The sequence below is a fragment of the Formica exsecta genome, unplaced genomic scaffold (assembly GCF_003651465.1).
Source record: "Formica exsecta isolate Colony F162 unplaced genomic scaffold, ASM365146v1 scaffold625, whole genome shotgun sequence".
Lineage (NCBI taxonomy): Eukaryota > Metazoa > Arthropoda > Insecta > Hymenoptera > Formicidae > Formica > Formica exsecta.
Genome location: NW_021853387.1, coordinates 6519 through 20669, shown reverse-complemented (window position 1 = coordinate 20669; position 14151 = coordinate 6519). Strand labels below are relative to the sequence as shown.

The 14151-nt window shown below is 38.0% G+C and overlaps 1 protein-coding gene across 3 annotated transcripts in view; it reads left to right on the top strand.

Moving 5' to 3' along the window:
- Positions 1–8906, top strand: part of LOC115242769 — a 17826-nt gene extending 8920 nt beyond the window's left edge. Inside the window, exons 3-14 of one of the 3 annotated variants that reach the window (XR_003885102.1) lie at positions 1–62; positions 292–1165; positions 1548–2414; positions 2510–2722; positions 5290–5501; positions 6080–6343; positions 6417–6572; positions 6985–7270; positions 7343–7574; positions 7641–7794; positions 8054–8391; positions 8680–8906. The exon at positions 1–62 is cut by the window's left edge and continues 463 nt beyond it. Coding sequence is in view for 2 of the 3 variants with exons in the window: in XM_029819296.1 (XP_029675156.1) it covers positions 1–62; positions 292–1165; positions 1548–2414; positions 2510–2722; positions 5290–5501; positions 6080–6343; positions 6417–6572; positions 6985–7270; positions 7343–7574; positions 7641–7794; positions 8054–8314 (3581 nt within the window). In the remaining variant the exon portion in view is untranslated. Of the gene's footprint in view, positions 63–291; positions 1166–1547; positions 2415–2509; positions 2723–5289; positions 5502–6079; positions 6344–6416; positions 6573–6984; positions 7271–7342; positions 7575–7640; positions 7795–8053 lie in introns of all 3 variants that reach the window. The other 2 variants (XM_029819297.1, XM_029819296.1) reach the window with 2 other exon arrangements.
- Positions 8907–14151: the final 5245 nt, after the last annotated feature.

Genomic DNA, 14151 nt, shown 5'->3' with positions numbered 1-14151 from the left:
TGCAGACCAGTTCGCTCAGATGCAAATCCAGCGACGGAGGAACATCGGATAATACTGCCGAAGTAAGTGATAATGAAAATATTATTTCAATCATTTATTTAATTAGTCACTTTAATTTGTTACTTTGATTTTAGTCATATAAGTAAAATTACACATATTAGTTATACTTAATTAAATATATTTAATATGAAGATACTTTAGATGTAAAAAAAATGTATGTATTTACAACCGAAAGCTTTTAATTCTGAATAAAATACTTTTTTATAAACACTTTTGTTTCTAATATTAAAGGCCGCGAAGAAATTCAATGGAGCGGAACGGAAAAAGACCGACGAGCAGGAACAAAAGTCTTCTCCGGAATTAGGAAAGATTATAGATATGCCGTTGATCACTTCTGCCAATATGATCTCGGTCATGCGGAAGGAAACGGATGTCGCCAACGTCGATGCGGTGAAGACATCGGCGGAAACGACGACGGAAAAGCACTCGTCCCTTTGTAAGATCGACAAGAGAAACGCTGTAAATGTTCCACTTGACAGCAACGTTTCAGCGATAAAAAATATTGAAGCCCAGACGCCGTCAAGGACATCCTTGCCCAGCAGCATAAAGGAGAGCGAGAGCGCAAAGAAAACGGCGACGATGAAAAGCGAGTGTCCGAGACGAGACAAAGAGAAGCAAAAAGATGAAGGGATCGAGCTCGCTTTGACGTCTCTGAAGAACGAGAAGACGCCGGAGAGCGATCGTTCGATGAGCAGTATTAACGACAAGGTGATCGTTAACGACAAGGTCTCGTTGCCGCTAATACGCGAAATCGACGGGGAGATCGCGAAGGATCAGCGATTCTGTTTCGAGCACAGTCGAGAACTTGCTGGAGAACCGGACGGCAGAGCGGACGAGGAAGAAGCGACGGAACCGCCGGCGTTGCCGACAAGTCCGCCGCCAAGCGTGATTTCTACGGAACCGAGGACTTCCTTCTTACACGGCAATAACGTTAATAATAACGACTCGAGAATGAAGCCTGTCGTACCGCAAAAGCCCGTGACCTTTTCTACGAAGGCGAATCTGAACGACGGCCCGCTCATCGTGGTGAGGAAAATTCCCAATGATTATGTACCACCACCGCCATCGGTGCAAAATGCCGCCGGTAGATCCGTTCGGAATTTAGGTGAGATTCGTCTAAAATAAAAAGTTGATCTAAATCCCTCCTCCTATTTATTATATGTATTAGATACCTACATACAGGGTGATTCTAAAAGTTACTGACAAACTTCAGAAGCTTCCAGGAACTTCCTAGTCCGAAAGTTGCTATATTCCGACTTCTCTATACACTCCTGAAGTTTGTCAGTGACTTTTAGAATCACTCTGTATATGTATAGTTTTATTTCTCGCTTAATTTAAAATAACAGCAAAAATCTTTGAAAGACCGCTTTTGATTGTTTTCTCTTATGATCTTCAATTATTTTTAAGATGGATTTTAATTCTTGGGAAAAAAACAACATTTCCTTCGCTTATCGTTACAATACATATTACGATCTTTCTCTCTCTAGGTACGCAGGATACGAATTCTCGACATTCAGTGAAAAAGGGAATCTTGAACGAGACTTCGTCGGAGACCGATCAGGTTTCCTCGACTACAACTCAAAATTCGGAAGAATCCGTTTCTTTATCGTTATCTACTTCCTTAATTACACCACCGGATTCGAATAATCATTCGAATAACGAAGAGATAGAGAACGAGAACGTCGCGCCTGATGAGGAGTTCCCTGAGATCACTCCTGTTTCCGTTTCCGCGATGGAGCTTGTACGTTCGCCGAACAAGAGACGGATGGCTCCTCGACCGCCGGAGTCCACAGAGGATCCGCCGCCAGTCTCTTCTCTGTTTGCCAGGAATCCGAGTGCAAATCTCAAATCCGATTCCCCGGTCGTTCGCGAGAAGGAGAAGAGAGAGAGATCGTCCTCGTGCAGCCCCAAATTCCGCAAGGCGGTCTGCGAACTGCCGGATCCGACGAACGGAACCGCGGACGTCAAGCAATCAGTCGAGTCCGTACCTAGGAGAACGATATCCCTGTCGCAGGACAGTCTGACGAACGAGAAGGAGGTGCGGGAAGAAAAGAAGAGGGGTAGGAACCGAAGGGGTTTCTCCTTGAAGCGATTCTTGAGGATGGGCTCGAGAAAGGACATGGACGTCGTGGTCGGTCAAAGCGGAAAGAGCGACGAGATACCATCAACACCGCAACCGAAACCGCGATTAGAGATAATCCATCCGTTGGAGTTAGACGGCGCCGCGGTCGAAGTTGTGCTAGGGAATGATAGGATCGCCGTCACCAGAATCATCGGCGAGGATCAGACGGATTCCTGCGGCGCGAAGAGCGACGGCTCGAGAACAGCAGCGCGGTTTCCTCCATCGTTTGCGGGTAAGAACGCAGAAGAAATTGTTTACGATTTGAATATAAATAAATTTGAAGAATATGAAAACGATGTTTCACCGAGTCCCTCGTTTGTCTCGCAGCGAGACCCGGAAAACCACCGCCGCCGCCGAGAAACCAGTCCCTTGAGGATTGGTCGAGGCTGGACCCGGCGAACAAGCCGGTCAGATCGTTGCCGCCTCGCGCGGAGGCGAAACCAAGCGTCGCTTCTCCGAGCAGGAGCGACAAGATGTCCTCGAAAGCCACCTGGAGGCCGACGACCGCGACGACTTCGGACTCGATTTACGCGAATCTGGGTAAGTTTAGGCCCATACAGTGCAACTGAGCACGCAATCGTCGCGGATCATTCTCGATGTTAACAGCCATACTCACACGGACCCGTGCGCCAGTTGCTTTTTAAAACGAGAGAGACGTCGCTCTTTACTCTTGCGCGGGTACAGCGATCGAGCCACGTGATCCATACGTGGATGATCTGCACTTAATTCGCATCTTCGGGGAGGATAAGTAATCTCTTGCTTAACGCGTCGCATTTAATTAGATTCTGCGTGTAAAGTTCTAGGGATTGAAAGTGAAGTATAATTTAGGTGAGTTCAAATTTCGATGATTATTCGTGCGATTATAGAGAGAGAGACGCGATATAAAAAATTTCTTCGAATTTATAGCATTGAAAAATAGACAGAACTCATTTATATAAACTATCACAGGCTTCTCAAACCCTGAAGAAGCGTTAAATTATTCTTGGAAAGTTACAATATTCTGTGATACATGTGTTATATCGATAATGATGTTTTTTGTAATATTTTCTTATTGAACTTATTTGTTATTCTTTTGGACGAGATTCAATTGTCAAGCATTGGTATCGTTTTACATAAAGTAATATTGAGCAATATTGATCGAGATACAGTTGTTTTTAATTTTTTTTGCAAAGCAGATGATTTATCCGTTTATAAGATTACAATAAAAAGTTTGAGAATGGCTGATCAAATATATGAATGCGCTATTTGTTATATATCTATATCTTTATATCGATATAAAAGATGCTGTTTGTAAAAGTTCGCTCTGCAAGAAAGCGAAAGCTATGTAAGAGGTCGAATATTTTGTGTGTTCCGTAAATAAACGTATATTATATAAAAAAAAAAAAAATATCAGGGAATCTTGTTCTCTTTTGATCATTGAAGTCTCGATCGTTCTTCTTTGATCATTTATGAACACGTATTCTCCCCCCTTCCCTCCCCCCGATGCTGTGGCTTGTTCGTTGCACCTTCGCATATGTGCCCTCCCCCTCCCCCCCTCTTTCTTCCCTCATTAACGCGAATAACGTTCAACGCGCATGTAAACGCGCGGCTCCACTCAAGTATGAAACCGCGCGCGCATTCCGCATATTTACGTCTCTCTCCGTTTTTTTCTCTCTCTCTCATTTCGCGATAGTTATGTAACGGTGCGTACGACATTGCTAGTCAACTCGGGAAGGATTCCTCTAACCGAAGCTGGGTGCAACTAACGCCGCATGCATTGCACGTACTGCGACTGTATCATCGTATTACTCTTTAGAGTTTTAAGCCGATCTAAGAGTTGGATGTACGCTTGCGAAGAATAATCCTATTCCTGCTTTGTAAACCTTGTACACCGTATAATACAGGCGTCGTCAAAAAGTTTTGTCTGCGAGAAATATCCCTGTGTGGTTTACATTTGTGCTGTCAACTTGTGCTTGAATTAATCTGTAGATGTTTTATTCGAATATATTCGGGTATTTAGAAAATTCAATATACTGAAGTTTAATTGACTATTTGAGTGATGGAGTAATATTTGCGAATGCTGGAATATCAGCAGTACTGCTAGATGAATAAATAATTATACAAGATACGATTTTATGTGGGAGAATTAGAACTGGGAAAACTTTACAAAAATGGACCCAGCCCTAATGACTTTGACTTTGACATATGTTGTCAAGGTCACTGTTCTGAATATTCTCCAAAAGATTTCAAGCGTCGCTCGTTGTTTATTAAAAAGTTATTAACAAAAGAATTTTAGTTTCTTTATTATATTAACAAAAAATATAAAGAAAAATAATATTATGCAATATTTTTAAAAAATAATGAAAGAAAAACAATTTGTTTTTTTTGTCAATGAAAAAAAAAAGTTTTTTCAACGTTTTTTTCTATAAAAAAGAAAACCGGATTTTTATATCTCTATAGGAGGGTGCCCGAGTATAAACTCGATCCATTCTCTGCGATACTCGATTATTATTAACCGGGTACCGAGAATCGTCTGCGTAAAAAAAATAATTTTGTTTATACTGACAGCACTAGTCGAGATACGCGTGGCCGATAAAGCTCGTAATGGGTAATCTAACGACTTCATCGTTGCAGTTTTGTGCGTGACACATACACGAAGGGCTATGCATTAGTGAGTGCGATGAACAAGTGATTTCAGATTGAAGTCGATTTCAAATGAGTTTATCGATTTCATGAATACTTTAAGCAATTAGAAAATCATGTAATTTAATGTGATTTCATACGATCCGATTAGTGATTTCTGAAATCATTTCTGATTCTACGTGATTTCATACTGATTTCAAAAGTTCAGAGATTTCATTCTGATTTCAAGTTATTTCAATGATATTTTCGTGACTTTGATTTCGAAAGATTTTTTTCTAATTTTAGCCGATTTCTCGTAATTTCGATTTTGATTTTATACCGGAGTGCTTCACTTATTTCCTGAATGAATAGCCCCTCGCACGTACATTCATCGTTTGCGAGAACTTAGTTGGTCTTTAGATAGCTAGACCCAGTTTCGTGACATGCCTTGTGTCTTGTGGTAACTAACCCGTGGCGCTTGACGAATGGCGGACGTGTGCCTGCAGCAGCGGAGGATGTTACAGGTGAGGTGCGCAGCGCCCTGGCACCTTCGAAACCGCAGCGTACGGCTAGTATGAGGGACCGCACCGTGTCCCAGCCCATCCCTAGGAGAACGCATAGCGATAATGTTACGTCGGCCACTACGGGCGTGGTGAATCAACATCATCGGGATTATGACATCGGCCTCGCAACAGTAAGATCCACTTCCGACTCGCCGGTAAGAAACCCTTCCCCTTGTTGATTTTATCGAGATTTTTTGCTCCGGACTTTTAATAGCAGAATCTCTGGTCAATTGGGAGTCGATTTTTCCTTAGCAAAAATATCGAGGGAGAGATATCATTTTTCCAATTTTTTTCCTCTGTTGTATTATTTTTGTAACTAAACCTTAAATTGAAATTTTATTAAAGTAAATTTCATCTGAATTTAATCGCGCGCGAAAGCTGTAGTTTCATTGATCTTTTAACTTTCCACAAAGTTTATTTTACGGAAACCTCTTCTTTTTCAACCACGTTTATAAATAGAAAGTTATCGACATCTTCGAAAGAAAAATTATCTCAAAATTAGCCACAGAATCTGCTGTAGAAAAAAGGAATATTTTTTTAGTTTTGAGATATCCTATACATGCAATCAATTTTATATCTTTGGATTAAAAAAAAACAAACACCATAGAATAAATAATTAAGCTCCAATATTGACGTAGAAAAGGAGGATAAGTATTTTTATTGCCGTCCGGAGTGCGGCTTAGCTGCGCAACTTGGTTGCAACGGTACAGCGTATAATTGCGTATTCCAACAGACGTCCAACGACAGTCATGTGTATGAGTGTCTCTCGAGTTCACCCGAGTGTGATTCGAATCTCGAGCTGCGTCATGGCGATAGACACGGTGACGGATTTCGCGGCGCCTGCAAGAGGAAGTCCGACAGTAGCGCGTTGGGCGGAGAGCCTAAGGTTCATCATCATCATCATCAGCCGTTCGTGAGATCGACCTCGTTGCCATATTGCGGCAGCGAAACCGAGAGTGAGCTTTATGCACCGTACACCTTTTATACCGGCGACGAGGTTTGTCCCATTAGGTTTCAAAAGATGTACTTCAAAACATCTTTTCTATGTAATTAAACTGAGAACTTTGAAGGGTGCGGAAGAGGATCAGGATTGGAAGGACGACGAGTCGCGGATGGGTCGCTTAAGGCAACGCAGAGGACGCACTATCGTTCATCGCAGCCTCGAGGATAATTACGGCGCGGTGGTCGTAGCAAATCACGAAGCACTTGCTCAATTTCTCGAACAGGTATGCATCAGAGCTGCTATTGTTGCACAAATTAACTTGAAAAGAATAAATCTAGAATTCTCTGTTTATGTTAAAAATCATCGATTCTTTGCACAAAGTTCTTTTATTATTCTCGATTTCTAGGCAAAACTTCATATTTTACAACCTTCGCTAAAGAGTTCAAAAAATAATTAATTACTGTGTATGAAAGATGTATAAATTATTTTATATAATATTTTATTTAAGATCTAAGAAAATTTTTCATTTATTTGTAGAGATATAAAATTTAATAATAGAATATATATTGGTATTTATATATACAATTCTTTAAAAAATATAATAGGATAGAATCTTCTAATAATATAAATATAATTTAATTCTTAAAATATATATATAAATAGTGATAAATTATTGTTGTAATTTCTTATTTTAGGAAAATCAAGCTGTACAGTTTCCGGCAGGTCTGCGTGCCCTCAAGAATGCGAATCCACAGCTAAAGCACTTCAACATCGACATTGCGTCGTCGATTTCCATCGGCAGGAGGATATTTTGTTCGGCGATATGGAACGATCAAAACGTCACTCTCTGCATGACATTCGATCTAGCTATGGCTACGCCGCAAAAAGATTTTTATCTGACGCCTATAATAGAATTCGTAGATAGAGCCCCGAAGGAAATGATCGATAAGATTCGACCGTCCGCTAACAAAAATGTCAAAGGTAATGCTATATTTCAGCGGTGATAAGGAAATTTGTATATTTAATAATTTCGTAATTCTCTCGCAATTTCAGTGACAATCTCAGTCCTCCCATGCCTGCACGTGACCACCATACAATCGTTCGGCGCGATATTGAGGGACATAAGCAACGAGGGTGCAAACCGAGAGGCGTCGTTCGTGCTTCTTCAATTGGTTAACGCGCTGAAGAGTCTCCAGGCCCGCGGAATTGAGGATGCGAGCGGATCCCTGAACGACATTATACTCTGCAGAGAGAACGTTTACTATCGGCTGTATCTTCTGCAAGGGTCAGTTAGTTTAGTATTTTCTTTCACGTCATGACAACTTGATAATCTTTAATTCTCGTTTTATAGGAAATTGAACATAGACCCGAGCGATGAACCTGGAGAAGAACGAGTCTCTTTGTGCGAATGCGCTCTAATAGCATTACGGCAGTTGCATCTGACGAGCGAGTTGCCTCTTGTACAAGATCTACTAATACGCGAGAAAGCGGTCACTCTTTCTCAGGTGAGAACTTCGATTCCGGATATAAGTAAAAGCTTACATAAAAAGATTCTCCAATTTATAATTATTAATTTATATAAATTTATTTTATATTGTCAAAAATAATTAGCATGCTTCCTTCGTAGATTGATTTTGTTGCCGATGCAAAACGCCAATATCCAATTTTTATTATCTACAATTATTATTTTATCTCACATTTAGTTCTATTTAATTGTACTCGTATATTGATAGACTAGATAAAATTAATTGATTCGATAATTAGGTAAAATCTGTGCTGGAATTTTCCTTGTGGGGCCCGGCCGACGTGCCCCTCGGAGGTCCACGGGAAAGAGAAGTGGCGCTTCAACGGTGGCTCGATCTCGAGAGGGCAAATGTGCTCCACGCCCTTGTTAAGACGAAGACAGCTCTGACCATTATAGACGAGTATCAATTATTATTCTTGGTTAGAACCACTGCCAAAATTATGAGCGAGGCTTCGATGCTTCTGGACGAGCAGCAGAATCGCTTGGTGCAAAGATGCTAAAAAATATATCCTTTATCCGTATACGTATATTGTGAATTAAATATTTGGCGCGCAAAAGTGGATATCCAAGTGCAAAGGTAACGCAAACGTTGCAATAATATAATAATTCTTTTGTCATATAATTACAGTTTATATTTTTTATTATCTCTCTTTTGTAAGATGTTATATATTTTGAGATATCAAAGATATATGTAATTCGCTCATTGTAATGTAATATTAATTTGTACTCGTGGGAAAATGTGTAAGATATATAATTATATTTAGATATATACTTATAATTAATTTCCAAATAACTCAAAATGTTACGAATATTTTCCATTACATAAACGTAATGCGTGATGTCTAATATGAACGTGGTATTACAGGAACGTGCCAATGCTCAATCGAAATGTGATTTTATGTACACAACGCTCGGCTATAGGCACCATTTTAACGATTCATCTCGAGTCTAGTTTAGAAATAAACTACTTTAGAAATAAACACTTTCACATAGTAATCATTACAATTGACAATTATTTATAAATATTTAGTACATACTATCTTTGATAAACGTACAATAGTATTTCGTGTAATATTAACAAAAATGTCGAAAAAAGTTTGGGGTGCTTGATTTTTGTGAGTTCCCGCCTCTCACAAATCGGAGTGCTTGATTTTTGTGAGTCTTCTCGCCTTTCACATATATCTGTACTGGTATTGCTCTTGTATTTATTATAAAATCAAGAGAATTTTGTTTGTATCGCTAAGTATTTCTGCTGGTTTAAAAATAAAAAAAGTTTTTTTTGGTGATTGAGGTTGATAGCGATGAAGATTAAGAAAATTTTCTTAATTTTATAATAAATACTGGAAGCAATATCAGTACATATACATATATGTGAGATAAAACTAAAGCACCCCGATATTAAACTCCCCGAAGGAGGAACGTACTGCAATCTCCTCGCGGTAAACTCTGAAAACTATTATAGGCTAATTTCAGATCGTAATGAAAATATTGTTATTAATATGTTAAAATATATAACTCCTTTTTAACTGTTGAGATTTTTCACAAAATAGAATTGTTTATCATTGTCTGTTTCAGATAATCTCATTTTTATGATAATCTCATTTTCAATGAAACGTAACATAAATAGACGTTTAAACATTTACTTTAACTGAATAAATGCATAAATAAAACTAAAATCTTAATTTTCACCAATTTTGATGGCAATTAAATAATGTAATAAAAATAAGTTCCATTCTACTAGCCGGCGAAGTGCGACGCGACCGAGGGTTGTCTCACTGTCGCAATACATGTACATTTTTTCTGGAATTACTTACGCATTACTTCGCATTACGTCGTATTCGCATTACGCCACATTACTTCGCATTGATTTACAAGTCCTATAGCACAAAACAATAATAACCCAGACAAGATTAAAACGTCTTAAAAAGTAAAAATAATGTCGTTATAACGTCTTTAGAACGTTTAAATGATATATCAGATTGGACCGCTCTGGAGACGTGCTGGGGATGTCGTCTCTCCGTGGCAATCGGCACTGCATCCATGGAGCGAGATTCCAACATCGCTCTGGAGTCGTATGTACTGTGTTAAAGTGGCGTAAGGGGTGAGGTCTGAATAGCTCAGGGGTAAGATCAGTTGCCCGGAAAGCAGAAGACTCGGGTTAGATTCCCGATTCAGCCACTCGTACCTCGCATATTTTTTCAGACCCGCAAATGTTGTTTTCTAACAATTATTTGTCGGGCTGAGGAAGAGTGTAAACGCCCTACACAGAAACGGCAGTGCCGCTGCCACGGAAGAGATGGATGCTTGGTTCGTGCCTCCTCCCGCCTTAAATCCCCCCTCCCCTCGCTTCACGAATATTTCAGATAAATAGATAAAAAGCGCAAAAAAAAAGATAATTTTTTAAATTTAATGAAATAAATTGAAAATAAGATATTGTTGGTAAAAAAATCGACACTATGTTGGTTTTGTGATACAAACTGCGGCCGATTGTCTACAGATAGATTATTACGAGTAAGAGGAATGTCCAGAGAAATGTCATTTAAAACTAAAAAAGAACTAAATAAAAGGAGTGCCAACCTAAGGGCCAATAAATAAAAGAAAAAAACTCAAAATAATGACCTTTCATCTGAAAGTACGTCTTCTATAGTTGAACTGGAATGTAAATTTGTCTGTCGCATTACTTAAAATTACACGGCGTATTACATGAAATTACTTGGGTAATTCCCGGTAATTCGCAATACATGTACAAATTTTTGGTGAGGGAGACACCCCTTGGGCGCGACGCTGCGTGCATAAGTTTTATTTTTTAAAATCATGGGTAAAAGTGACGTTTAGGGGATGCAGTCCCGATGACCTTGACCTTGACATATGTTGTCAAGGTCACCCTCCCGAATGACTTTCAGAAGTTTTTAGCCGTCGCTTGTTTTTTATTAAAAAGTTATTAACTAAAATAGTTCTAATACATTTTCATCTTGGACACATTATTTCGCCACAAACAACTTTCTTCTCACACACAAAATTCCACAAAGAATCCAAATTATATGTCAAATTGATAAATTCGTGCAAATACATGTTGAAAATTAAGGAAATCTTGAAATTATCCAACTGACTGATACACGACTATATGACATACTGAGACTGGTGATGTAGATACATGTTATATACAAACATTCATTACATTCCCAAACACTGATTTGTCTTGATTTCTTTTGATATTCTTACTTAGTATGTTACTCACTATTGTTGTTTATATGGCAGTCGGCATGAATTACCAAGCTTATATTTTAAAGATACAGAGAAATTAAATTAGAAATAGGTTTGGGTTAGATTATTTCTTTCGGAAGTGCAGCCCCTCCGTAGGGAGGGCGGAACATACTGCCTCCACGCATATACTTTTTAATGAGAAGTGAAATTCCACATGAGTTTACAACTTTTCACGCAGAGCGAGATTCAACTCATGTGCAACCCGTGTAGAATCTCACTTTGCTTTAAAAAGTGTATGCATAGACACAGTAGGATCCGCCCCCGCTACGGGGGGACTCCACTATCAAAGAACTAGACACATTGGTTTGCGTTGAACCTCGCTTCGCGTGGAAAGTTGTAAACCCATGTGGAACCTCACTTCGCATTAAAAAGTGTATGCATAATACAGTGGGTTCCGCCTCCACCAGAGGTCACTCAGGAGGGTGATCTTGATAACATATGTCAAGGTCAAGGTCATCGGGGCTGCATCCCCTAAACGTCACTTTTACCAAAATGTAGTAGGTGTCCCTCAAAAACATCCCCTTCAAAAAATTAAAAATATTAAAAATTTCTTTTTTACTTACTTCTTTTGGCCAAAAAAATTTTTAATTTTTTTAACACAATTGTTTTATTGATCTCTACAACATATATTTTTTTCATCAAAATCGGCTCAGCCGTTTTCAAGAAAAGTCACTTTTTGGACAATAATCGATAGAAGGGCTTTAGCAGCAAATATCGGATGTTCGTATAATAAAAATTCACATTTAAAAAATAAAAACGGGCAAGATTTAATCTTGATAAAATAGAATAAATTAATGGACATACGAAGTATGATATATGTAGTGTGAATAATATAGTAAAATTAATAAGAAAGACACCTATAAAAAAAACGCAATTAGTAAAAGAAATTCGCAAACATTTCTGTCCTAATCTGGGCCCTCTTCAGTATAGCAACTAATATGTTATGTATCAAGATCAGCGATCAGTGAATAAAAATTAAAATAACGCAATTAACAAAATAAAATACCACAATGGTCGGTTGTTAAATATATTGAATCCTACACACACACAGTCAACATCACAAAGTATATAATTTGAACTACCTTTTGTAAAATTTTTGTTAAAAAATATTAATATTTATAGCCAATAGTGTGAGCCGCTTTAAAAAAAAACGGGCGCGCGCGTAGCGGGGCAACAAAAGCTCTGAAACAAAAAAAAAACAAACAAGTATTTTCTTAAAATATAAGACAATAGCTTCAGTTGCACATATTTTAATAACTTACTGTGTATATTCAAATATATAGGGGAAAGTTGGGTAAAACCGGGTAGACGGGTTAAACCGAGTACCCCTGTTTTTTCGTAATAAGTGCTGCTATTTATGGCTAACTTGTGTTATTAGATGTAGATTGGCGCCATCATTATTTTAAAACAAACCGTACCCGTGTGCACACGATATTTCTTTTTTAATAGAAGTTCAAAGTTTTTAGCCCAAAAAAGATCGATATCGAGGCAAGAATCGAGTCGCCGTGCACTTTTTCTATATAGAGCATCTGTTTCGCTAAATGCAGCATTGCATTCTGTACATATTAAAGAGTATATCATATTAGTTTTGATCAGCACTTTGTACGCCGGAATATACAACCGCCGTATTTGTTATTTTCGTTGTGTTGGGGCAAAACCGGGTACTTACACATCTCATGTAATGAAAAGAGGAAGAACTATTATCCTGACTTTGTCTCTCTACAAAAAACAGTTGAAAACGAAAACTAACACTCAGAAAAAGAAACCACTAAAAAAAAGCTTTTTAAGATCCCTAAAGTTAAAAAGTTAAATAAGGAAGTTCTGCAGCAATGTCGAACAAGAGGATATCTTTATTTGTGATTTTTGTCAATAGAATACATCTTTATATTGTATTTTGATTAAAATAAATCTAGATTTTGTAATTACACGGTGTTTTGCATATTTTCAAATGGGTACCCGGTTTTATCCTACCGGTAGGACAAAACCGGTAATCCAAATTTTTTTTTCAGCAATTAGCCTTATTTTCTCATAGTTTAAGGTTCATTAAAGACTACTAACGGTCGGCAAAATTTTTTTTACTCTGAGATTTTTTGTAGCAAAACAAATCCAAAAAGTACCCGGTTTTACCTTACTTTCCTCTATATACCGCAAATTGTACGCAGTTAGTGTATATTCCGGTGTAATAATTAGCGATAAAATCAACGTTTTATTGCTACCATCTGTATAATATTAAAAATATTTATGCACAATTATGATATTATTATTTTGGGAGACCATCAAAAACTAAGAATGTCTGGTACGTGATTATAATAAATATGTAATGTTATGTAAACATACAACTTCTACCTTCTACGGTCGTTGATAGACATCTTGTTAATCGATGAATGTTATTAGGTATTGGCATAAAATCAAAATTCGCATTTAAAATATTAAATTTAAGAAATTTATCTCTCTCGAGCGAGCTAACTTGTTAATTATACAAAGATCTTAAAATATTGTTGGGCGGAACATATTGTCTCCACGTATATACTTTTTAATGCGTAAATATAAAACGGAAAGTTGTAAACCCATGTGAAACCTTATTTTGCATTAAAAAGTATATGCATGAGACAATATGTTCCGCCCCCCCCCCTGCGAGGAGGCTCCACTATCAAAAACTAGGGTAATTATTTACTATAACGGACCCAGCTCCAATGACGTTGACCTTGACATATGTTGTCAAGGACATAATCCTGAGTAACTTTTCCTGATAACTTAATCGGCGGTCATTGTTTATTAAAAAATTATTAACAAATAAAGTTTGAAAAATAAAACGTAATTTTTACATGAGTTTGTAATTTCCACGCAAGAAGCGAGGTCCATCCGCATCAGGAGGTTGTATAACTCAAATTAAATTTTCAGAAATAGGTTTGAGTTAGGTTATATTTTTCGGAAGTGGAGCCCCCCCGTAGCATAAACATGCAAGTAAGATATAGTGAAAAGATCATAGAAATAAATGCGAAAATTATGATACTTCAAAATCGCATATCTCTAAAACCAGAAGAGAGCGCCACAAAATTCCAAGTGCGTGTTA